General features: G+C 60.2%; 1 protein-coding gene across 1 annotated transcript; it reads right to left on the bottom strand.

The window, feature by feature from the left end:
* Window positions 1-1,237: 1,237 nt before the first annotated feature.
* On the bottom strand, window positions 1,238-23,012 carry SYNPO (synaptopodin). The gene is made up of 4 exons (XM_063413570.1): window positions 22,900-23,012; window positions 15,011-15,777; window positions 4,509-6,415; window positions 1,238-3,240 (listed from the first exon to the last, which is right to left on the bottom strand). Exons 2-4 carry the CDS (start codon window positions 15,483-15,485, stop codon window positions 2,473-2,475), a joined length of 3,150 nt encoding a protein of 1,049 aa, XP_063269640.1. The 5' UTR covers window positions 15,486-15,777; window positions 22,900-23,012; the 3' UTR covers window positions 1,238-2,472.
* Between the last annotated feature and the right edge of the window lie 633 nt (window positions 23,013-23,645).

Genomic DNA, 23,645 nt, shown 5'->3' with positions numbered 1-23,645 from the left:
GGGAATGTTCAAATCACTCTGCTCCTCAGCCCCTGCCTGTCGTTCTTCCTCTCTGCCTTTCTTTAGGGCAGAAACTGTCCTGGCCTGTCTCTTTGCCCACAGTGAGCCGCTGTCCTTGTGCCCCAAGGGCCCTTGGAGCAGCAGCTGCTGGCGGAGCAGGGGCCCTGGCTACTGCCCCCCCAGCACCTCCGCTTTAGCACAGCTATTTTCAGCTGCTGGCTCTGAGGGTGCAGGAGCTGCAGGGACCTGGTGAGCCCCACCAGTGGCAAGAAGGGGCATGGCACCCCTCGGCTGGGTTGCCCCATTGTGGAGAGGTGGCTGGAAACCAGCCTCAGCCTGAGCCCCCTGAGCTGCCCACCTGCAGCAGAGCCCTCCTGTGCTGCCAGGATGCTCAGCTCTGCAAGTGCTGTTCAGCCCTGCTTGGTGCATCTGGCATCCCTCAGCTTGGGCTGATGCTGGGCAGCTTCCCCTAAAGCCCCTGCTGTGCCGGGGCTCCCAAGGGGCCGGGGTGCCTGGCACACAGCTCCCTGCCAGCTCTGAGTTCAGCATTAGCCACCCACACAATGATCTAGAGACCTGCACCCCATCCTTCCCCCTGCCCCCCTCCACAGAGACTGCACCCTGACCCCCACAGTGGTGGTGTCCCCTTTTCCAAGGACACCCCCAAGCCCTGTGCACTCACCCACCTGCTGACCCCCACGTGGGACTTCACCTTCTCTACCTGGCCAGGGGATACCTCAGATGCTGGGAACTGAAGATGCTTCTCCTGCTATGCTGGGGATGAGACCGAAGGCAAGCTGCAGCCACCAACACTCAGTGGCCTCTGCTGGCCCTTCGCGGCACCCTTGGGCTCCTGCTGCTCGCCCCAACCCGTCCTGGGCTCCAGCCCAGATGCCAAGGTCCAGCCACGGGACAGGAGTTATTTCTGGCTGAGAAAGGGGGCGGAGCAGGGCTGTGACCCTTGGGGACTGGGATGCCGTCACCCCAGCATGGAACAGGTCTGACTCACAGGGATGAGGATGCCATAATCCTGCCATGGAGCAGGACTCTGACCCTTGGGGACCAGGGTGCCATCAACCCAGCATGAAGCAGGGATCACCCACATGCACACAGGTGCTGTCACTTGGCATGGAGCAGGGCTGACCCCTGGGGACATGTGGCAGCAGCAGGAGGTGGCCGTGTGCCATGTGTGCCCTGGCCACCTCGGGGACAGATCAGAGCCAGGCTGGGAGGAATAACAGAGCTTTATTTCTGAACTGGGTTTACAGCGGTGTGGTGAAGGCAGGCCGTGGTGGCTGCTGGAGCGAGGGTGGAAGATGTGTCCTGGGAATGGGGGCTGTGTTCCAGGAGGGGCAGCCTGCAGTGTGGAGGTACTCCAGGGAATAGGGATGGGCTGGCTTCCACACCGTGTCCTGGGGAAGGGGAAGGGGTTATGGACTCTGTGAGGGGGAATATGCCAGAGCCCTGGCAGCCCAAACACAACCTCTTTTCCAGTGCTGGTCTCACTGACCCCAAGGTGTGGGGACACCGACATTCTCAGAATCACCTTCTGTGCCAACACCTCCTTCAAACCCTCTGCAACTTCTACCATTTCCTTCAGCCCCTACAGTTCCCCATCTGCCCTGGCTGTCACAGGCACACACACCTGTGTGTGCCTCCATCCCACCAGAGTGGGGATGGGGATGGGGTGAACTCGGGTGTGGGGACAGTGACAGGTACCAGATGGGGCTGTCCCTCTTGGTCTGGGCAGGGCGGGAGGGCACCAGTAAACAGTCCCCTTAACATGGCAATAAATAACTTTGGCTCTTTTTGGTCTCTAGGGAAAGAAGTGTTTGGGAGAATTTCTTTGAGAAGGGGTTGAAAGTTTAAAATAAAAAGAAAAGGCAGTGAAGAACTGGGGGCTGGAATTAAAAATCAAATTTTCCTCTCCAAAATCTGGTTTCAACTGACGTTACCCAAATCTAGAGGTTGGGAGAGGCTGGGAGAGGCTGGGAGAGGGAGCCTGGTCGTGGCATCCAATCGATGCACCCAGCAGATGTGCCACCCCAGGGAAGCAGAGCTGCAGCGACACCCTGGGATGACACCTGGGGGCTGGGGACAAGGCTCACGGGGGACCAGCAAGCCCATCCCAGCCTGACTGTGCGGGATGGGGCTGGCTGGCAGGCAGGGACTGCCGAGGGAGGGGCCGTGGGGGGCCCGGCTCCCCCACTCTGCCTGCTCCTGCCTGCTGACCACGCAGTCCTGCCCCGAAAGGTTAGGGTGGTAAAAATAGAGCGGGACCATGGGATGGCGGGCGGGCGAGAGGCACCTGACCCCTCTGGCACACAGAGGGGCCGTGGCAGCTCCCAAGGGACAGTGTTTTTTGGGGACCTCAGCCCCGGGTGTTGGTGTGTTCCCGGTGCGGGGTGAGGGGGTGGCATCACCCGGACTGACGGGTGCAGGGAGAGGATTTTTTGGCGGGGGCTGGTTTGTCTAGGAGGTGCAGGGAGCCCCTGAGGGCAGACCCCCCGTCTTCAGCCGCAGGCTGCTGGTCCAGCCCCGGGGACAGAGGTTGAAGCTGTGGATTCCGGGGCTCTTGGTCCCCGAATCTTCGGAGTCGAGGGAGACGTCCGAGTCCGTCGGGGACCGGGAGGTGCAACGCTTGGCTGGGGACCGCCCACCCACCACGGGGGACGGCAGGGGGCTCTTGGGGACGGGGGACAGCCTGGGAACGGGGCAGGAGGACGCGCTGGATGGCAGCAGGAGCCGGCGGCCCTCTGCCCAGGCGGCTCGGGGCATCCCGGGGGAGGCACAGAACTGGGGGCTGCCGGCCCGGGGCGATCGCAGGGGGCTTTTGTGGGTGGGCGAGGGGCTGCCCAGGCTCCCCAGCGCGCTGCTGACAGCCTGCAGTGCCGGCGCTCTTGGCCCCAGCCGGGGCGACTGGGGCAGGCTGGGGGGGCCGGCAGAGATGGGGGTGAAGGGCCGGGAGCTCTCCAGCCCCACGGCTTTGGGAGAGGAGCTCTTCCTGCGGGCAGCGTTGATTATGTTCCTGGCGAGCCGCGCTTGCATCTGCCGGCTGGCCCGGGGGTCCGTGTCCTGCCGCAGCGGGGACAGGGACCTCTCGCTCCACGGAGGGGACGTGGGGGGTCCCTCGTCCAGCTCGGGCACCGAGGCCGGGCTGGCCCAGCCGTCCAGGCTGCCCGGGCGCCGCGCCAACCGGGGCGTCCAGGTGGGCGATGCAGGGAGGGACGAGCGCCTGTCCTGGAGAGGGACAGAGAGCGGGTTAGTGACCCCCACTCGGGGGGACGAAGGGACAGAGTGGGGCTACAGCGGCAGGAGAGTGCCAAGGGAAGGTTCATGCTGGTAAGGTTCATCCACAGGAGCTGGGGATGTCTCCTTGTGCATTGCATCCCTGCAAGAGGTCCCCAAAGTGCATTTGACCCTGCACCCCCTCACCCACCGAGGAGATCAGGGCAGGCTGAGCTTGGTCTTAAAACATCCTTGCCCAGAATATGTCCCAGGACTTCTCACTACTGCAGCTTGGTGAAGTCTCCCCCTCCAGGGGATGCTCGGAGCCCCCTTGCACAGTCCCAGGATTCATCACCCAGCACTGCTCCCCAGGCGGCAGGAAAGATGAGCCATGTGTGACAGCGCAGAGAGTGTATTCAGAAAGAGGGGGAAAGAGAAAAATGCAGAAGAAATAAAGCACAGTCAAAAGGCAACTTGGCACCGTGGGGAAAGTGGAGACAAGGCAGGGGCAGAGGCACAGCTGGATGCCAAACCTTGGGCTGAGCATCACCCAGCAGCCCTGCCCTCGGCACCCTCCTCATCCCAGCACATCCCTCACTTCCAGCCGTGCCACACAGCTCTGCCCACCCCACTCCAGCACTGAGCCCAGGCAGGGACAGGGACCCCGCAGTGTCTCTGGGTCCAGCACCACTGGGCTCTGCCATTCCCTGAGGGATGCAGTCCTTCCTCCACAGCGATGAAGCAAACGAGGACAGATCCTGAAGGAGCAACAGAAGAGCCAGGAGCAGGCATAGTGAGGCAGAAAGGCAGTGTGTCCTCTCCAGGTTTGCTTTGGTAGGAGGCTGAGAAGAGCCACAGGACAGAGGGGATGCAGAGGAGCAGGCAGAGCTCTGAGAGCTGGAAAAGCCAGAGGTGAGGAAAGGAGGGAGCCAGAGGTGCTCCATACAGTTCCGAGGCGAGAGAAGAGCAAGAGCAGCCCTGTGGGACAGACAGGCTCCTGCTGACTCTTTGGGAATCCTGCGAGCTCTGTGCCCAGTTCCTGCTGCCTCCCGGGACTCCGCAGCTCCTGTTGCACCGGGGGCTCAGCAGCGCCTGTCCCTGCTGTCCCAGCACTGCAGCCTCACAACCACTTCTTTTTTCTATTTTCTTTCCCCCCCCCTTTCTTTCTTGGTTGGTTTGGCTTTTGGCACTCCCATGTGCAGTTAGGGAAGACTCAGCCTAGCAGCCCTGTGTTTTTCTCTCTGCCACCACTACTTGTAGTAAAAAGAAGGTTTCCACACCTGCGGCTCGATGCCGGCGTTCCTGGTGGAGTAGGAGGGCCGGGGTGCCTGGAAGCCTGCCTTTCCCCGGGGCGGCAGCAGGCGGCACGGGGAGGACAGCAGCGCCTCGGCCGGGGCTCCGGGACCCACACGGCTGTCGTGAGTCAGGGGCAGAGCCCCGGCAGCACTGGGGAAGGGGCTGGCAGTGGCGCTGGGCACCACGGGGGGATGCCAAACCGGGGAAGGAGGCAACGGAGAGGCCGGGCAGGAGGCTTGCTGGGGGTAGGGGTAGGAGTCGGGGAGAGAGGGTCTGGGTGGGGGCACCTCCTGGGGCACGGATCTTGCTGGCCCCTTGGATGGGGAGAGGATGAAGAGAGAAGACTGGAGCTGGTAAGGCTGGTGCTTGGAGATCTCCAGCTCCTTCTGGGACACCTCGTTCTCTGTCAGGTTGCTGCCGTACAGAGATGCAGGAGGGGTTTTGGAGGGCCTGCAGGGGCTCTTGGAGAGGCGTCTGGAGACCATGGGTGACAGATAAGCATTGTTGTCATACTTCCAGGAGGGAGGCAGGGACATAGTGGGCGATGGGGACCGCAGCAGCTCAGGCTGGGAGGGGGCCTCAATGATGAACTTCTCCATCCTGGATTGTCGGCGGGCAAAGAGCTCAGCCCCCTTCCCTCTTGCTTCAGTGAGGATGTGGCTGGGCTGTGGCTTCTTCTTGGGCTGGATGGTGGGAGACTTGAGGCAGGAGGACCACGCTGGAGCATCCTCAGCTGGTGGGAGGTGCTGCACACCCCTGGCTGCACTGTTGGGCACAAAGTTCGAAGCTTCAGCCCCGAGGGCGAAGGGCTCATCCTCGGCACTGGGCTCCCCCTGCTCCTTCTGCTTCTTCCTGCTGTCTGCACTCTGAACCAGGTCCAGCAGGTCGGGGTTGGGGCCCAGCTTCGGCTTCTCCACAAAGGTGAACATGGACTTTCTGCTGCCTCTCCGGGCAGCCGACTCCTCCAGGATGCCTGTTTTGGGCAAGGGGTTTGGTCCACTCACCCCGCAGCCCAGGAGGGGATCTGGCAGCATCTTCTGCTCCTGGCTGGGGTACAGGGCCGAGTAGGCAGGGGGAGAGCGGACACGGGTGAGGGGTGGGGGGCTGCTGAGGGTCTCTGCGTAGGTTGGTGGTGGGGGCAGCTCGGGGGCAGGAGGTTCCTCAGCCGGCTGGGCACTGGCGGGGGATGCCTGGGTGCCGAAGGGTCTGGCTGTCCGGTTCTTCACAGGCTTGGGCTTGGCCAGGGTGAGATGGACCTCGTAGTACTGCCGGCCCTGTGTCCCATTCTGCTGCTGCCCGGCTGGGGATGCCATCCCTGTGGCTGTCCCTGCTGGCACGCTGGGCAACTCGCTAGGCACCTCACCGGGCACCTCACTGGGCTCTTTGACATTCCTCTCCTCCTCAGGGCTCTGTGGAAGGACAAGAGCTGCTGTGTTCAGCCCTGCAAGGGCTCCTGCATTTCCCAGCCCCTCCACCCCTCTCTCCATCCTGCTGGCTGCCTGCTCCTGCACGCCATTTGTGGTGGCCGATGCCATGTTCTCCTTCAGGTAAACGCTGAGTGGGACCTGCTGGGCCTCAGCAGGAGGCTCTGGGCACGGGGAGGCGTTGGCCAGCATCCCTTCTCCTGGACTGCCGGGCTGCTCAGGCTTCATCCCGTGCCCCTGGCTCTGCTCCATGGCCCCTGGGCGCGGCTGGGGCACGGGGCTCAGCGGCAGCCCCCCGCCATGCCCGGCCCCCGTGAGCCCCTCCACGCGCTGCCGGCGCCGGTGGAACAGCAGCACGCCCTTGGAGCTGGGGCCGGGCGCCGTGGTGAGCTGAGCCGCGATCCTCTGGCTCCGCGCCTTCGCCTCCTTCAGCTCCTTCTCTGAGAGGCTGGCGCTGCGGGACAGACCTGGGCAGAGGGGAGAGCGGGGTTAGGGCTCTCATGGGAGTGTGGGGTGTCAGTCCTCCCCACCCAGGACTGGCAGCCCTTCCTCCATGTGTCCCCTGGCATCCCAACTCTTCCCCTGGCAGGTGGAAGAAGGCAGGAGAGATGCACTGGGGGTGGGGTACATGGTCTGGGGGCAACGGGAGTCCAGCACAGCCATCACAAAGATGCTGGGACAATGGGAAAGCCCAGGGGACACTAAATGACACTCAGGATGTTTCCACCACCCCACCCCGTATTTCAGCTGGATTCTGTGCTCCCACTGTGCTGACTATTTTGGAAAGGAATTAATCCGAGCAGGTCTCCAATTGCAGATCCCATGGCTTCTGCCCCTGGTTCAAAGAGGCAGTGGCAGGTAAGAGGCCCCCATGTGTCTCCCCGCCCCTCACCCCAAATCCCGAGGGTGATTCAGCTCAGCCCCGAGCATGCAGGACATAAACCCGGGGACAGCAGAAAGATGCCAACTCCCCCCCGAGCTCACAGCAAGGACGGTGGGCAGCCCTGGTGGGCGGCTCATGTACGGAGCAACACGAGATGGCAGCAGCCGACAGAAGCTGTGCAGCTCCTGCCCAGCTGGACACAGACACGGACACAGCGAGAAGCCACCCTCACGCCTCGGGACACAACACAAGTGCTAAAAGCAATGTGCTAAAAGCCTGGGTAGAGCCCCGCGGCGAGCAGCCCAGTGCCGCTGGGCTTCTCCTGTGCCGGACAAAGGTCAGGGCACCAGCCCTTCCCTAAGAACGAAAGGATGTGGAGCTGCCGGGAACTCATTTTCTCAGGGTGAGCAATTTCCTATGAGCTTGCCCCCCTGAAAGCACCCGTGGGAAGGGCAGTGTTCCCCACCCTGCTGTGGTCATTGCTGGGCACAGACACCAGCACCGACGGTCAGCATCACCCTGCACTCAGCAAGGGTGCAGCCCCTCTCCAAAGGCACTGCCAGCACAGCTCTGATGGGTCTGGCCTCAGCAGGGAGGTGGGTGGCCAAGCCAGCCCACTCCCAGCCCTGCTCCTCTTCTTTTCTTTCCCATCCCATTCCATCCCATCCCTTCCCGTCTTCCCTTCCTTCATGTGTTCCTCATTTTCTTGCCTTCTGTGCTGCTTGGGAGTCTTCCAGGGTATTTTCAGCAGTGGCTCAGCCTACCAGCGAAGGAAAGGGATGGATGACTAAGCCAAATCCTTCCAGCAGGCCCACGGTAAGCAGGAGGGCTGTTGGAAGCCAGACAACTCCTCTTCCTCACCCTTCATCCCTCCTGCCTCCCTAAGCACGCAACAAGTCCTTGCACACAGCTGAGGTGTGCAGGATGCCCTGGAAGCCTTCAGGCTGCCCGACAGGAGGGTTTTGTCTGGGCAGGGGGCAGAGAAGGCAGAGATGCTAGTGGAAACTCTCCTTCCAGTGGAGAAGAAAAATGCCAGTGGGAACTCTCCTGCCAGTGGAGACGAGGAGCCGGTCGGCAGCGGCGACGCCGGCGGCCGGTCCCCCCCGGGTCTCACCCAGCATTGTTCACCGCCCCGTTTCTATTTGCTTTGGCGGCGGCACAGAGCGGGGCCGCTGCTTCCTCCGGCCGGGCTGGCTGGAGGGCGGCCAGCACCGCGGCTCCCGCTCCGCGGGGTCACCCTCGCCGCCTTTATCTCCGAAACGGAGCAGAAACACGGCCAAGGAGGCGTTGAGAAACAAGCCACAGGCTCCAGATGTCTGCGGGTTTCGTGCTCCGAGCGGAGCATCCCCGCTTCCTCGGAGGCCGGGGCTGCCTAAGAAGCCGAGATCTCGGCGGAGCCATTTCGCAGCCTCTTGCTCTTGCTACTGCCTTTTAACAGCAAACGAGGGGCCCTGGGGGGATCTCCTCCGTGCTGGAGGGATGACTCAGCTCTTGGCCAGCCCGTTCCTGCTTGGACTAGCCGCCAGATACGCTCCCACGTAGCCGGGATCAATACTGGGATTTGCCCACCGGGATTTTGCCCCTGGGTGTCTCCATCCCTTGCTGCCACCACAGGTATGGGCATCACTCCAGGCCAGGGTGTGCTGCAGGGTGGGCTCCCCCACCTAAAATCCCCTACCTGGAATGCATCTCCATCCACACCCATCCTCTGCAGCCTTCTAGAAGCCCCTCTGCCCCTGCCCACCCAGCACCCACCATTCCTGGCCTGGTCCACCTGGATCCACTGGAAATTAATCCCTCGGGGTACTACTTGGGATGCTGAGGGTAAGAATTGCTCTTCACATCCGATTTTTATGACGCAGATCAAGACTACTGAAGCCTCTGGCAGTCCAGAGGAAATTGCTGCAGCCTGAGCCATGGGATGAGGTTATTCACCCAGTGTAAGAGCCTTTATCCATCAGCCATGGTGTCTGGAGGGATTCTGACACCTGAGGCAGTTTCTGCACCACACACTCCCCTCCCAGCCACAGGGAACATTCCATCATCCTTCACTGCCATCTCCTGCCAGCTGGCAGACCTGGGTGGGCTCTGCTTGGTCCCTTTCCCCAGCCCCAGGCAGGCGGGAGGGAGCTGAATGCAGAGAATGTCCAGGTGCTGGGGAGGAGAAGGAAAAGGGCTGTGGGGCTGAAGGCAGCCAAAGCAGTGCAGGGAGGAGGCCAAAATAAAACTATTTGTGTCCAAGGGCACTGCGAACTGGTTTCCACCCATTACCCTGAGCCCAGTCCAAAACCCAATAAGTGACAGCTTCTCCTTCCTTCCTTCCTTCCTTCCTGCCTTCCTGCCTGCTTTCCTTCATGCCTGCCTTCCTACACCATATTCTGGCTTGCCATGGCACTGTCCCTCAGGAAGGAAACACCTCCCTCTCCAAATGTCCCATCTTCTTCCAAGCCATTGAGCCTCACAGCCCTCTCCACTGCCGTGTGCCCTCGCTGGGCCCACCCTGGGTCCCCTGTGGTCCAGGGATGCTGGAGAAGGAGATGCTCCCTGTCCATCCTGTGCCCCATGGAGCACAGAGTCCTGGCACACACGAGCAGCTCCAAGTGTTATTCTGGTTTAACACACTTCAGCTCTGGCCACAGAAGCCTATAGATCTCTATCTATACATTTATATAGGCACTTGCTCTGTAGGTTTTCCGTTGCTCCAGGGGTGATTTCCTGAACATCCCCCAAGTGCAGGGCTTAGCAGCTTCTTGCCAAGCTGCCAGTCATCCTTCCCACAGCATGTACAGTGCTCTCTCCTCCAGAGCAAGGATGATGGAGGTGATGAAAGACATTTTTGTTGCTCTCACTTCCTGGACAGATGGGGGGAAAAAATTCCTTCCATCTCAGCTTTCCATGCAAAGGATGGATCCCCCTGAAGGGTGTTAAAGCAGGATGTCTGAAGTCCAGCCAGGAAAGGCTGGAATCACCATCTGACCCCAAATTAAGGTGAAGGATGTATCAGACACGGCTTGTGACCCATCCTGCCCTAAGATAGATTCCAAGAGCTGAAATGGGACAAAGATTTGGCCCTTAATTGCGGTTTTGCTGAACTGACAAATTCAGTGAAAGTTGATGGTCTTGACACTTCTGGGATGTCACAGGAAGGAAAACAGTGCCTTGGAAGCTGTGCCTGGTGAGAAGTCCTTGTATGCAGAAGACAAGAGGTACCCAAGTCTTAATGGGACCTGCAGGGTGCAACAGGTCATGTGAGATCTTGGAGCCAGAGCTGGCAGGTGACTCCAAAGTCTTCAGTTTGGGCTCTGTCCCTGGCCTGCACCAAGTTTGGATGCTCAGCCATCCTGGTGCTGCAGCCCAGCTTGGCCATGCTTAGGGTGTCCCATCAGGCCAGCCCCTGACAGAGCACCCACCATCCATAACCAGCAGCCACTTCTCCCCATTTCCAAACACGTCTTGGACTTCTGTGGTCAACCCAAATGGTGCTTCTTGCTGGCAAAATCCCACTGGCAAAACCAAGAGTGAAACCAAAACAAACCCCATTTCCAGAGGGGCACGCTCTGTGCCACCTGACACGAACCCCAGTGCACATCCACAGCCAGGCAATGCTGGGGAGAGGAGATCCAGTGTTTTCACCCAAACATTGAGGACTTTGGACACTGAGGAAATGTAAGCAGGTTTTTTGGCAGAGCAGTAAGCTGGCCCCTTGCCCCAGCTACAGCTGTGCAGGATTTTTTGCAACGCGTACCAACTCACACACATTTAAGTCTGTGCACATTTCCCTCCAGCTCCCAGTTATCCCAAATAATCTGCAGCTAGGAAAACACTGAGGGTAGCACAGACAGGCAGATGAACTAGCTAGAAATGGATATGATTCAAACATATGGATAGAAAGATGACAATTTTCTGCCTCATTCCCAGCTTCCAACACTCCTATGCCCCAGATATGAAACCTCCACAAAGTTCTTATCCACGTTGGCCCTGCAGCCCCAAAAAGCTCAAGTGGTGGGTGCTGTGGTGGGATCAACCTCGCCCACCTGGCAGACGCTCTGTGCTGGGCCTCTCCACACAGGCGCCTTTGCCAGTGACAAAATGTGGCACAGCCAGAAAATTCGTTGCGCTTGCAAGTTTTCCCTGTGCTCTGCTCGCAGGGGCTTTGCAGGATTTGGAGCTGTTTGCCTCCCCACGCTCCTCCCAGCTCGCAGCCTGCCCAGCACTCAGCACCCAAATCCTGCTGGAATGGCCCTGCAGTCTCCAAGCAACAAGTCCTGGGGCACCCAATTCCCACACGGGGGGAGGAGAAGGGGGTGGTGGGGATTAAATTCCAATGGGAGCTGGCTGCTCCTGCCCATCCCCAGTTCCCAGGGGGGATGCAGTGAGCAGCCCCAGCCCCACATGTGTCCACACTGGGCAAGAAGAAGCTGTTGCCACCACACAGGTGGAGGCAGCACCCTCACCAGCTGGCTAAAATCAGGCTTTTATCTTTGGAAAAGGCGGCTGGAGCCGGGCAGACCTCCCCCAGACAGCCCTGCCATCCAACCAGCCCGAATGCAGCAGAACCAGCCCATCCCACGGGGACTCCATCCCGCCTGGAAAGTTCGTCCCAGCCCCATTGTGCCCAAAGCTGCTGGAACTCGCTGTGACCCATCCCGGGCTGCAGGGTCCCGGGGCAGCCCCGCCGGGCTGGTGCCCCGAGCCAGCGGCGCTGGCCGGGCCAGAGAAGGTCAAACGGCTCGGAGTGTCCCTGTGGGGTGGGCAGAGCGGGGAGGGCGGCGGAACGAAACGGGGCCTTTGCCTGTCCCTTGCACAATCCGTAAAGGATCCATCCTGCTGGCTGCCAAGCCGAGGGACAGACCTCGTGTCCCCAGCATGGGTGGCATGGCCAGGGGAGGTCACGTCCCTGACGCAGGGGACAGGGGACATCGCCTGGGAAGCCGTTCTGCTGAGCTGGGACGTGCGACCCTGCCAGCCCCGAGGAGGACCCCCACGTCCCTCCACGTCCCCGCCGCGTGTCCCCGTTGTGCCTCCCACTCCCCACACCGGACACCCGGGTGCCGGCAGAGGGAACAGGCACCTGCCCGGCTCATTCCTGGAGACAAACCCCGCTCAACCCCGGCTGCGTGCGCCCCATCGCCCACCCTTCGCCCACCAAAGCACCCACGGCACTTCTGGGCATGCACTGCCGGCCCCCGCCCCCGCACACCCCGGCCCCCTATGCACCCCCTGAGCACTGCCATCCCCCGGCACCCCCAGATCCCGACAGCCCCGCTGCAGCCCCCTCTGCGTGCCCACACAACCTCCTTCCCCCGTCACTTCTGTGCTGGCACCCCCGGTCCCCGCCCGGAGCCCCCCGGTCCTGCCCCCCTGCCCCTCCAGCCCGACCGTACCCGCGGTGCCGGGTGCCGGTGCCGCCTCCCCGCGCAGCCCGACTGCACCGGGGAGGAGGCGGCGGGCAGGAAAGTTGCGGCAGCTCCGCCCTCGGAGCGGGCCCGGGGAGAGGCGGGCGGGGGCCGGGGAGTGGCGGGTCCTGCCGGCACTGCCCCTGCCCCTGCCCGCCCCGACAGACAGACCGACCGGACGGGACGGGTCCCCCCGCCCGGCGACTCTGGCAGCCGCCTCGCCGCCCCCGATGCTCCTGCTCCGCCGCTTCTCATCCCGTCTGGATCAGCCCTGAGCCGGCTGCGGGGAGGGAGAAGCCTGGAAATCCCCTTACCCAGCTCCCCGCATCCCCTTCCCAGTCCAGAGCATCGCCTTACCCTGGGGCATCCCTCTCTCCCAGCCCTGCACATTTCCCTTAACAGTCCTGAGCATCCTCTTACCTATCCCGGGACCCCCTTGCCCAGCCCTTCACCCTCTTTCCCTCCTCCCCCTGCAGCACCTTACGTTTCAGACGCTGCTGGGGGTGTGGGGCCTCCCCTTTCCACAGGTTTCCCCAGTGCCTGAAGTTTTGAGGCACTTGGAGGGAGGCAAAAATCCAGAGACAAACGTCCAGCACTCTTGTCACTGCTCTGGGGACCTCCTGGACTGAATACCCTCTGCCAGGGGTGGTCTGCTCCCAGTCACAAGGGAACCCCAGTCCTGGACAAGATGATCCCTGGGGAGCCAGCATCACCTCCCACCTCCACCACCCTGCTGGGCCTGCAGAGCTCCCTGACTGGGGGTGAGATCAGCCTCACCCCCTTCCCATGCCTGTCCACACCTCAGGATGAGCTCTTGGCTTGATTTTTTGCCTTTCTAATTTCCTTTCTTCCTGCCCCTCTGTGTTTTTTTGTGCTTTCCTGGTTTTTGAGGGAGCCTGGCGCTGGCTCTGCAGCCCCCAGGGAGCGAAACCTTCTGTTTATTTGCACACCAGACAGAGAAACCAGTCCTGCCTCCTGCATCTCCCAGCCACTGCCTCTACCCGGGGCTCCTGTGCTCCCCAGCCTGCCCTGAGAGGTGCCAGCCAGCCGTGCTGGATATTTGAGAGCAGCCAGCCTGGCCCTGGGCTGCTGGATGGGGACCAAAGGGGCACCTGGGACCCGCCTGGGTGGGTCCCCACAGCTCAAGGTGGGGCACCCGTTTGGCCCCCGGCTCCCAGAGCCAGCCCTGCACCACTCTGGGTGTGGATGGATGCACCCTCTTCTCCTGAAGAAGCTGTAAGAGGTGGGGATTCCTGTACCCCTACACAGGTAAAGAGAAGAGGAGCAAACCCCTGACATCTCCCAGGGATGCTCCTGCTAACAGCCTGCTGCAGGAACAGCCTTAGTGCCACTTGTGAGGGCACCTGCCCTCTCCTCTCACCTGCACTGAACCAAACCTCTCTTTCCCAAACCTGCAGGCTTTTTGCAAGGTCCCAGAGCTGCTCCCTGCTCTCGGGACCCTCAGTGACATCCTGCCTGGAGCCTCTGGAAAGTCTGACGGGTCCTGCAGGCAGTGGCTGGTGGTGATCTCACTTGGAGGGGGAGGAAACGGGACAGACAAACTCTTTCCAGCAAACCTGTTGAGTTACTTTAAAACTCCAGGCTGGCAGCAAAAGTGCTGGATGGAGGCACGGATTAGGAAAATGCTGAGCCTGGACAGAGTCAGGCCTGACCTTTCCCCACCGCAGATCTGCCACCCCAGAGCAGTGAGAAATGGGAAGACTATTTGGGTCCATCTGGTTTGTGTGCTGAGCCCTGAAACACGATGCTGCTGGGGCAGCCGTGAGCCAAAGGGCTTGGCTGAGCTTCCCCGCCTGTGTCCCATCCAGGAGCCGCTGGTTTTGAGGATGTCTGACACTGCAAAAAGGCAGGGAGTGGATTCTGGACACCGAGTTCATGTCAAGCATCCCCAGTGGGTCCCAGCCCATCCCTCCCAGTCCTGAGGCTGCCTTGGGAACAGCAGGCTCTGAGCTGAGCAGCAGCACCCGATAACGCCATCACGTGGGGACAGGGACACACCTGCCTTGGAGCTGTGTGGCAGCTGAGATAACAGCTGGGCAGGAAGAAAATAGAAAGGAGGGTGGAAGCGGGGTTTAAAAATGGGTCCAATGCCTGTAAGAGGATGGGTTCTGTAAGAGCATCTCCCACAGGGAGGTGGGGCAGTCCAGGCATGGCAGCAGCCCCAGTAACTCTAGATATGAACCTGTGTTTGTGTCACTGTGGCTGAAGGGACAATCATGGGCGGAGAGGAACAGCTGTGGCACAGGGCCATGAAGTGACGCCATGGCAGAGAGCATTGTAGGAACCAACCAGCCTGAAATAAAGCGCTTAGTTTTTAAACCTGGGGCTGACAAAAATGGCCCAAAGCCATGTGAGGGATGCTTGGAGATCCCCAATCAGTGGAGGAGAGGTGTCCCTGTCCCAGACAGTGCCACAGGAGCCGGTCCTGATCATCCTTGGGCAGGATCCCACCAAGCCCCTTGGCCAGGGTGAGGGCTGGGAAGTCCATCCTGTTCATGCCCCTCTTAGGGGTGGGTTGAGTTCCTGGAGACAGTGGGAATCTGCCCGCTGCCTTCCCACCCCCTCCTGAGAAAAGCCACAGATTCCTCCTTGTTTTTAAGGCCAGAGAGATCATCTCAAGCTAAATTAGTCCCAGCAGCTCTGCTGGAAGCTGGGACCTCTAACCCAGGGGAAGTCCTGCCCTGGGAAGAGCTGGGTGTTCTCACCAGGAGCACAGTAGTGTCTTTCCAAGGGGGACAGTGGCCAAAGGGGGTTTCTCTTACCTGTTTTCCTTGGCTCAAAGTCAGGGTTGATGAGGACCCGTTGGATCTTCACCACTTTCCACTCCTGGCTGGAGTTGTCTGTGGGGCTGTCTGCTGTGGGGGGCAGCTCTGGGGCAGAGCCAGGGCACTTGGTTGGGGCTGCAGGCTCCTCTGCCAAGGCCAGGCTGCTGCCATTCAGTGAAGGTTGTGGTGCATCCCCATTGAGCCCCCTGGGGTCTATCTTGCAGATCTCATTCGATTTCCCTCCCAGCAGTCCCATCCGTGCCCCCTGCTCGCCTGGCTCAGAGGCTGGAGCATCCCAGAGCTGATGGCAGCTCTGCCCCTCTCTGCTCCCCCTCTTCTGCCAACAGCCACTGTCCCCCTCAGTGTCCCCCTTGGCTGTCCCACACACATGGGGGTGCTGCTCAGCCTCGCCAGGCATGGGGCAGCTGGGCTGGGGGTGGAGGCAGAACTGCTGGAGCCTTGTCCTCAGCATCTTTCTTCACTGATTTCCTTCACTGGCACTCCACGGCCTTTCCAAACACCTCTGCATAGCCAGGGGATTGGATCCTCCCTCAGAGCATGGGCAGCATGAGAGGGAGGGCAGCCACGTGCCAGGCACGAGCTCAGCTTTACTACTCTTGCAGGCAGGAAGAGCAGGCACGATGCCACTGGAGCAGGCAGGTTTTGGAGACCCAGATGGAGAGATGTGTCCAGAGGAGGCAGGCCAACAAGGAGGATTTTGCAGGAATTTCTCTTTTCCAGACAGAGGACCAGCATCCAAAGACCTGTGTAAAGGGAAGGAGGAGTGTTGAGGATGCTTGTGCTTGCACTGATTTCCTATGGCCACAGACATCAGAGCAGCTCCTGGCAACCCCAGCCTGAACTCCAGCACCAATTCCCCAAAGGAAGGACCCCCTGAGATGCAAAGCTCATTTGGAAATGCCCCAATCCCAACCCCATGCTCACCATCCCAGTGCCCTCATCCATCTGTCCTCACCCTGGGGACAGAGCCCTGTGCCTGGCCGCCCTTGCTTTGCCAGCCCAGAGGAGGCTGTGGGCACCCCTGTCAGTGGTGAGGCTGGGGCATCACTGGTCTGGAGCTGGGAGTGCTCAGCAAAGAAACAAATCCCTGAGGATGTTGTCAGCGTTATCAGGAACATAAAAGGAAAATTTCCAGCATCCAGCTAAACTGTGTTTAACCATTGAGTGACTCATGCGGCGTCAGGACAAGCGCAGACAGACCCACTTCCCTCCTGCCAGGCACAAATCCTGTTGGGATGATGAATCCACGCACCAACACAGACAAGCTATCAGCTGGGAGAGGGGGATGTCATCACTCCCAGGACAGGATATGGGTTGTAGTGTACGGAAATTCCTGTGAGTCCTTCGTTCGCACAGCATCACCCAGCCCTGCTCACAGCCAGGCTGGTCCTGGGGAAGAACCTCCTGGGAGATCCACAGCACCTACAGCACATGGACCGTGAGGGATTTCCCACCCTAACAGGAGATGAGGAGGAAAAGGGGTTTCTGCTCATCCCAAACCCCTCCCTGAGTTATTGCAAGGTTTTTCAGTGAAATAAAAAAACCCCAACAAGTCAGCATTGCACATTCAGCTCTGGCAGGAATACACCCTGCAGCTTCCTCAAGGCTCACAGCTTCTCTGCAAATCTTTTCCTGTTCTTAGCAAGGTTATTTTGGAAAAGAAGGCAGATTAGAAAGCAGGCACTCGGGCATTTCCCAAACACAAGGCTGCATTTTTTGGAGAACGCCCAACGGAAATCTTCTGCCCCTTCTGAAATCCTTCCTCCTGCCTGTCTCTGCTGCAATTAGCACAGATTTACAAAGAGAACCTGAGGAGAAAATGTCAATGTTTTTCTCTGAAAAAGAAACTTCACCCTCCTCTTTACGTAATTTGGGGCTCAATAGTTGCAGGAAGCCACCCACATCTTTCCTTAGAAATATGGCAAGTTGTTGGAGCTGGTTTATCTTGAAGACAAAAAGAAAGTAACTCCAGCCCAGCCTGAGCTGGCAGAGAACCTCTCAGGGTGGATCTGCACCTCCACACTCCCATTCCCTCGCCCTGTCCCTAGGGAGCAGGAATCTGGGGCAGCACAACCCATGTCCATCCCACACTGGAGCTGCCTTGACAGGGGGAGCTGGTACCTCCCTGAGAACCCTGAGAACCGCCTGAGAACATCTTCCAGAGCCGCCCCCTTCCATCGGGAGCGCTTTCCACGCACGGGCATCTCCTGGGAGTGACGCCCACGGCCTCGGTGCTCCCCAGGCAAACCCTTCCTGGGTGAGACCCGAGCAGTGGTGTTCCCTGAGGACACACTGCTGGGACAGGGCCGCCTACAGCACCGAAATCCCGAGTCAGGCATCGCTGCCTGGCTGGGGCAGTGGGGGAACAGCGGTGGGGCTGTGAGAGCAGCCTCCTTCCCCCGGGACACAGCTCCGGCAGCACGGGAGGGGAATATTTATGAGTACCATGGATCTCTAGGAAAAGCTGCTGGGCTGATCCCCTCTGTTGGAATACCAGTCAGGTAGGATGTGTGTGTGTGCCTCGGGTGCATCACTGTGCTGGGAGTAACAAGCAGCAACACAGCCACAAAACCAGGCTGAGATAGTCCCCACCTGCAAACAAAGGCTGTAAAGAGGGATTTATCTCTTTATTTATTTATGAAGGGTCATTTCAGGCACCATTTCAGGGGTGCAGCTCCAAGAGGATGCCCAAACGGGGCACCAGTGCCCAGCTCACTGTCCCTAGAAGCAGCTGCTCACCGTGCCCATCTGAGAGGCTCCTCACTCTTCCTGATGGCAACAAGTCCCTACCAGAAGCTGCAAAATGGTTCTGGGGAGGGAATAATAACATCATCATCAACAACAAATCCTTCAATTCACAAAGTGCTGAAATCTGGCAGCAAAGAGACCTTTTGCTCAACTTCTCTTCCTGCCCACTCACTGGCGAGTGATGCACAGCCCCCCCACCTGCCTTTCTCACACCCTGTCACCCTCCCCCCTCCCGCTATTGAAAAAAGGAAAACTAAAGTTAACTTTCCACGTCCCACACAAATATTTTTGGCAGGCGTTGCTGGCATTCAGGCTGCTGAGCCCGGGGGAGACGGGGTCTGCAGAAAGTCCTCGTCTCCATCTGCTCCTGGCACCCGGCTGGGGGTCCGCAGTGCCTGGGCTGGGCTGCCCCAGACACAGAGCAGGGACAGGAGGTGGCACAGCTGTAAAAAAGTGGGGCCACCTCCAGCACAGCCCTGGGGACAGCGAGTGGCCCAGCCACGGGAGTGCCATGAAGTGGAGGGGCAGACTCACACCCAAACTTTGGCTCTGTCCCCGCTTTCCCGTGTTGTTTCCAGCCACATCCCTGCCCCACGCTGGGTTTTCATCACCATGAAACGAGCCGGGAAGGGGTGTGAAACTGTCCCCAGCACAGCGGGGCTCTCGGGTTTCCCGGGTCAGGCAGCGGGTCGCTGTCACTCAGGCAGGACCCTGCTGCCCAGACTTGCAGTCCCCAGCTCCAGTCACAAGATCGGCCCGGTCCCTTTCCAAAATATCCCAGCTGTGATGTGTACATCAGGGGAGCTTTACACCTCCGCTGTGCCAGCAGCTGAATGTCCCCTCAGGGGAGCTGGGCACCTTCCTTCCCCACGTGGCGCCTTCTTCCCGTGGCTCTTTCCCTCAGGAACACCACAGGCAGGGATCCTGGGTGGCTGCATCCCCCAAGGGCAACCCCACATCCCTGTGCCTCTGCAAGGGAGCGCTGCCCTCCGAGCTGATACCAGAGACACCTCGGGTGTCACCCGGCAGCGTTTGGCTGCCCTGTGCACAGACACTCTCCCTTCTGCTGCAATCCAATATCCCTCCCAGCTCCCTGGATACCTGGCCAGGACGGCTGAGCTGTGTGCTGGGGGAAGGCACAGCCCGGCTGCCTGTGGGGTGATCTCCCTTGCATGAGGACCCCACTGCTGAACCCCAGAGCCCTGCAGGGCAGGGGCCAGTGTGGTGTCACCTGTGCCACCCCGATATCCTTCCACGGGAGTGCAAGGCTGCTTTCAGCCAGAGGGGGATGGCAGCAGGAGGAACACAGCTGGGCTGTGCAGGATGGAGGGAGGGAAGCCTTTGACAGGGTACAATGCTCAAGGAAGGGGCACAAGGAGAGTGGGATGGGTGTGATTGCTTCCCTCGGCTGAGAAGGGATGCCTGCTCCCTGAGGAGCAGGACCCGGGAGTGTGCACAGGGATGGCTGTGTCCTGCAGGCAAGGCCAGGGCTGGCAGGCACAGCAGCCCGCAGCGTGCTGGGGAAAACAAAAGCCTTTTGCAGCGCTGATTTACTACCTTGACGGAAACCGGGATGGAAAAAACAACATTCCAGAGTGCCTGTCCCCGTGCAACCCCTGCGGTCCCCAGCACCCCAGCCTGCCTGCGGGACACGGGCTGCTGGTCCCGGCAGGTGGGAGCCCTGTGCCTTCACTCCCTGCCCACAGCCGGCGGGGAGAGGCAGCAGGAGGAATGCTGGGGACGGGCACGGGGGCTGCGGGAGCCAGGGGAGCAGTCATGATTAAGCGGTGAGCAAAGCAAGGGAGGAGGAGGATGACAGTGGCATCCCGGCCAGCTGGACCATGTCCCCTCCCTCTCCACCCCACGCTGGAAGGAAGGGCTGGATGTGGGCTGATCGTAACCCTCTGAACTGCTGCAGGGCTCCTCACGCCAACCCTCCGGCTTCAGGGAGGAGAGGAGCTCTCCCTGGGCATCTCCCATGGGAGCAGAGACTGCCAGGCACTGAGGAGGGCTGGGGAGAAGGATGGGGAGCTGAGGAAGGGATGCTGGACCCCTGGAGGGCACCACGGAGCAGGCTGGGCTGGACTCAGGGTGGGATGTATTTTGTACCCTGGCACAGCCATCCCAACCCAGCCCCAGAGGGTGTTTGCCCCCCTGTTCCCACAGGGGTTTTGGTCAGGTCTTGGTGCTCAGCACACCCACCCTCCTCCCACTGCTCAGCCCACGCTCCAGCCCCAGTCTCCAAGAAACCCCGATGCTCCAGGGGATTTGCATCCATCAAACATCAGTCTGTGCACTCCAGCCAAGCAGCACTGATCCTGCTCTGCCCTCCTGGCTGGGTTCAGGAATGAATCTACCCCTTCCTGTCACCCCTAAGGGGCCCATCTGACCTGGGGGTCCCAACCAGACAATCCTGGGAGCTGCTCATGCCCTGGCTGCCTGACAGCCCCACACAGGGCAGGTCCCAGCCTGTCCTGCCCTCTGCTCAGCTTGAACCCTGACCCCAGCTCCAGCTGCTGCATTCCAGGGAATGAGGACAGCCCCAGTCTGGCTCTTACAGCTGCCTCAAGCCCTTCACAGTGCAGTTTTGGGGATTGAAGCATCAGGTTTGCCATGTCCCACCAGCTCAGCCTGACGCAAGCCCAACGTGTCACGGGGGGGTGGCCATCCTCAGGGACCCCTGGCCCCTCCTGCTGTGGGACACAGGGTGGTCAGCTGGAGCCTCAGCAGATCTCTACAGGAAGCCAGGGATGACGCTGCAGCTCAGCCTTTTCAAAGCTCAAATGAAATGTAAAATCCAGAGAGGTCCAAGCGAGATGAACCGAAAAATCAAGCTCTGGTCAGTGTGGCACAGCTGTTCCCAGGACTGGCACCAGCATGGCTGCAAAGTCAGCTGGATTGGCAAGCCAGGTTCTGGCAGCTTTTGTCTCCACACACCCCTGTCTGCCCGGGGCAGCTCACCTTCATCACCCATCCTGCAGGAACATCCCGGCTGTGCAGCCACTGGCTCTCTGGCACAGCAGGTCCCACACCCAAATTTCCCCTCAGAGCTCCAGCAGCAGCTGCCAGAAGGAGAGAAGGGAGGGCGGGCTGGCACAGTGGTGCCTTCACGCATTTCCCAAGCAATACCAATGCACATTTCCTGGGAGAGGAATGAAGGAACTCTCATTAACAAAATCCTGCTCATGGAGGCAAGCACTGTGGGGATGGGGTCACTCCTGGATATCAGATGCCTGGTGGGGGTTGTGCAAAAAAAATGTGTTGGGTGGGAGGACAGGGAAGCCTCTGCAGTGGGGTTGGGGTTCACCCTGCAGTGGGGTTGGAACCCATCCCACAGGCATGAGTAGGATGAACTTTCTGGCAGTGGAGTTACGGCTCATCCTGCAGCCTCGCTGGCCCCAGGGAGCTCAGCCTCAGCAGATATAAAGCACAAGAGAGAAACTAAGCAGAAAACCCCACAGGGGCTCGACAATCCAGTTTAAACAACCTCTCTGAGCATTCAGGGCTGCCTGAGCTGGGACAATTGACAGTCTGAGCATCTCAGCCCCCCAGGGTCCAAACCAGGCTGCAAAACTGCCTAGGTAATCCTGGGGGCTGGCAAAGCCACTGCTGGATTTCACAGCCATGTTTGACATTGTCACAACCCTGCCCAGGTCCTTCTGAACAGACAAACGAGGGGCCGTGACCTGGGGCTGTCGGGATCAGGGCACGCGACCTGCCAGCGCAGAGATCCAAGGTCAATAGCAGATCTGACAGCTCAGCCAAGGTCTGCTGAGCCCAGCAGCTCTGTTCTCTCCACTGTGACCCCCCCACCATCACCTCCAGGCATCCCTGAAACCCTAAAGCTCCCTGAAGAACAGAACTGTGCTGCTAAGAAACAGGGAGCAGCTCCCTGCTGCCTCTCAAACCTGCAGCCCTGGCCAGTGTCCTGGCCCCCAGCTCTGATCCCAGGGAGGCAGGATGGGAACTGAGAGCAGAGATGGGTGCACACAGCCTGGGAACTGCCAGGACCAGGATAAAGGACATTTTAACAGCACAGTGACAGAGTGCACACAAGTACAGGGTTTGGCCCCTCAGAGCCCCACGGGCAGCACTCGGGTCTGTCCATGGGAAACAAAGAGCATCCCGGGGAAGGGAGTGTTTTCTTTCCAGACCAGGAAAGCAGCCAAACCCCAGCACATGCCCATTCCCAGGCCTTGGCCCCAGCAGCACAGCAGGCTGGTGGCCTTGGGACATGAGGTCCTTTCCCATCTAGCTCACCCAAGGCTGAGAGCCCGGCCAGTCCAGGGAGGCAGGAGAGCAGCTCTGCTCCTTGCCAGGGCTCTGGGGGCCCCTGAGGCCAGGGCACGACCACCACCTCGCCACTCAGAGGGGTTCGAAGTCATTTTGGGATGGGGCTGTGTGTGTGTGCTCAGCAGTCCGGCTCTCCTTCTGGCAGAGCCGCTTGTGCAGTAGGAATAAACATGCCGAGGACACATCCAAGCCAGTGCAAACAGCCCCTGACCGAGCTGCTCTCTCCCAACACTCTGTTTTTCTTTCTCTGCTTTTCCTCTCCTCTCTTAACCCCTTCAGGAGCCCGGGGGACCTGTGCCGGCAGCCCTAGGAGCTGCTGGAGCCAAGTCCCATGAAACCTCGGGAGTCTGACCACAAGGAAGGGCTGGGACATCAATGAGGTTCCAGGGTCCCCCCAGGGCACAGAGCTGGTTTTGCTGCCCTCAGCTCCCCTGGCTGTCCTTCCCTTCCCTCCTCTTCCCCCCGTCCTTTCTCCTGTCCACAGTTCATCCTTTCCCCAACAGCTCCGGAGGGTCCTGGGGAAAGGGGCTGCTCCCCCTCCCAGCGCCCAGTTCACTCAGCCAAGCACAGGCTGGATGCCGGCAGAGGAGCACCTCATTGTGGGCAGGACAGGGGAGCCAGGAGACACCCATGGTGAGGAAAGCACCCTAGGGAAGCCCACCTCCAACCTCCGCTCTGCCGGGAGCGCCCTCCATCCTGGAGGTTGCCCTGTGCGCCTCCTGTGACACTGCTCTGTCCCCACGGTCACCGAGACCCGCTGGGGTGGCCACGGAGCCCAGGGCACCTCTGGTGAGCCCAGGGATGCTAGCTCTCGCCACGCTCACCTCTTTCCCTTCCCCTTTTCTCCCGTGGGGAAGTACAGCTGGCTGCTTTCCATGTGCCCCAGCGGAGCCCGGAGGAGGTCGCGTCCCCGCTGTCCCCGCGGTGCCCGGAGCCCGCGGTCCCGGCCGGGAGCTCCCCTCGCCTGCTCTGCTGCAGCCGCGCAAGCAGGGCAGGGTGAACGGGGGGAGAGGGGAGGGAGGAGGCGAGGGGGGAAATGAAACTTTAATAGCACAGAGCCCCTTTTGTTTCCCAGCATATGGGATATTTCATACATGCTGAAGGCATTAACCACCTATATTCTTCAAGCGCTCACGGCGGCTGGGAGCACAGCCCTGCGCTCAGCTCGGGGCACCGTGTCTGTCCTGGGGGGCTGCGGGCTGCAGCAAGCAGCCCCTCTGCCCCAGCACCCCTCCCTGGAAGAGGGGAGACCCTAAATTACAGCCTGGAAACCTGCTCTGCTTCACCCAGGATCATCCCCTGCATGGTTTTGTCCCCCCAAAAGAGCAACCAAGCCCCCAGACTGGAGGACAAGAAAGAGATTACCTTTCCCTGTTTTTTGGACATGCCGTGAAGTGGGGGAAAATAACCCCACCATCCCCAGGGGACTGAGACCTCAAAGACCCCTCCTGTCCCTGGGACATGGCAGAGCACAAAGGTCCCATGGAACTGTGACTAACAGTGGCAGAGAGGGACTGAGGAGGGCTGGTGGCATGTCCCCTCCCTGCCTAAATCCCAAGGACACAAGAGC

Source organism: Prinia subflava, chromosome 16, assembly GCF_021018805.1.
Source record: "Prinia subflava isolate CZ2003 ecotype Zambia chromosome 16, Cam_Psub_1.2, whole genome shotgun sequence".
Lineage (NCBI taxonomy): Eukaryota > Metazoa > Chordata > Aves > Passeriformes > Cisticolidae > Prinia > Prinia subflava.
The sequence above is the reverse complement of the archived record's forward strand: the minus strand, read 5'-3'. Positions and strand labels throughout refer to the sequence as shown.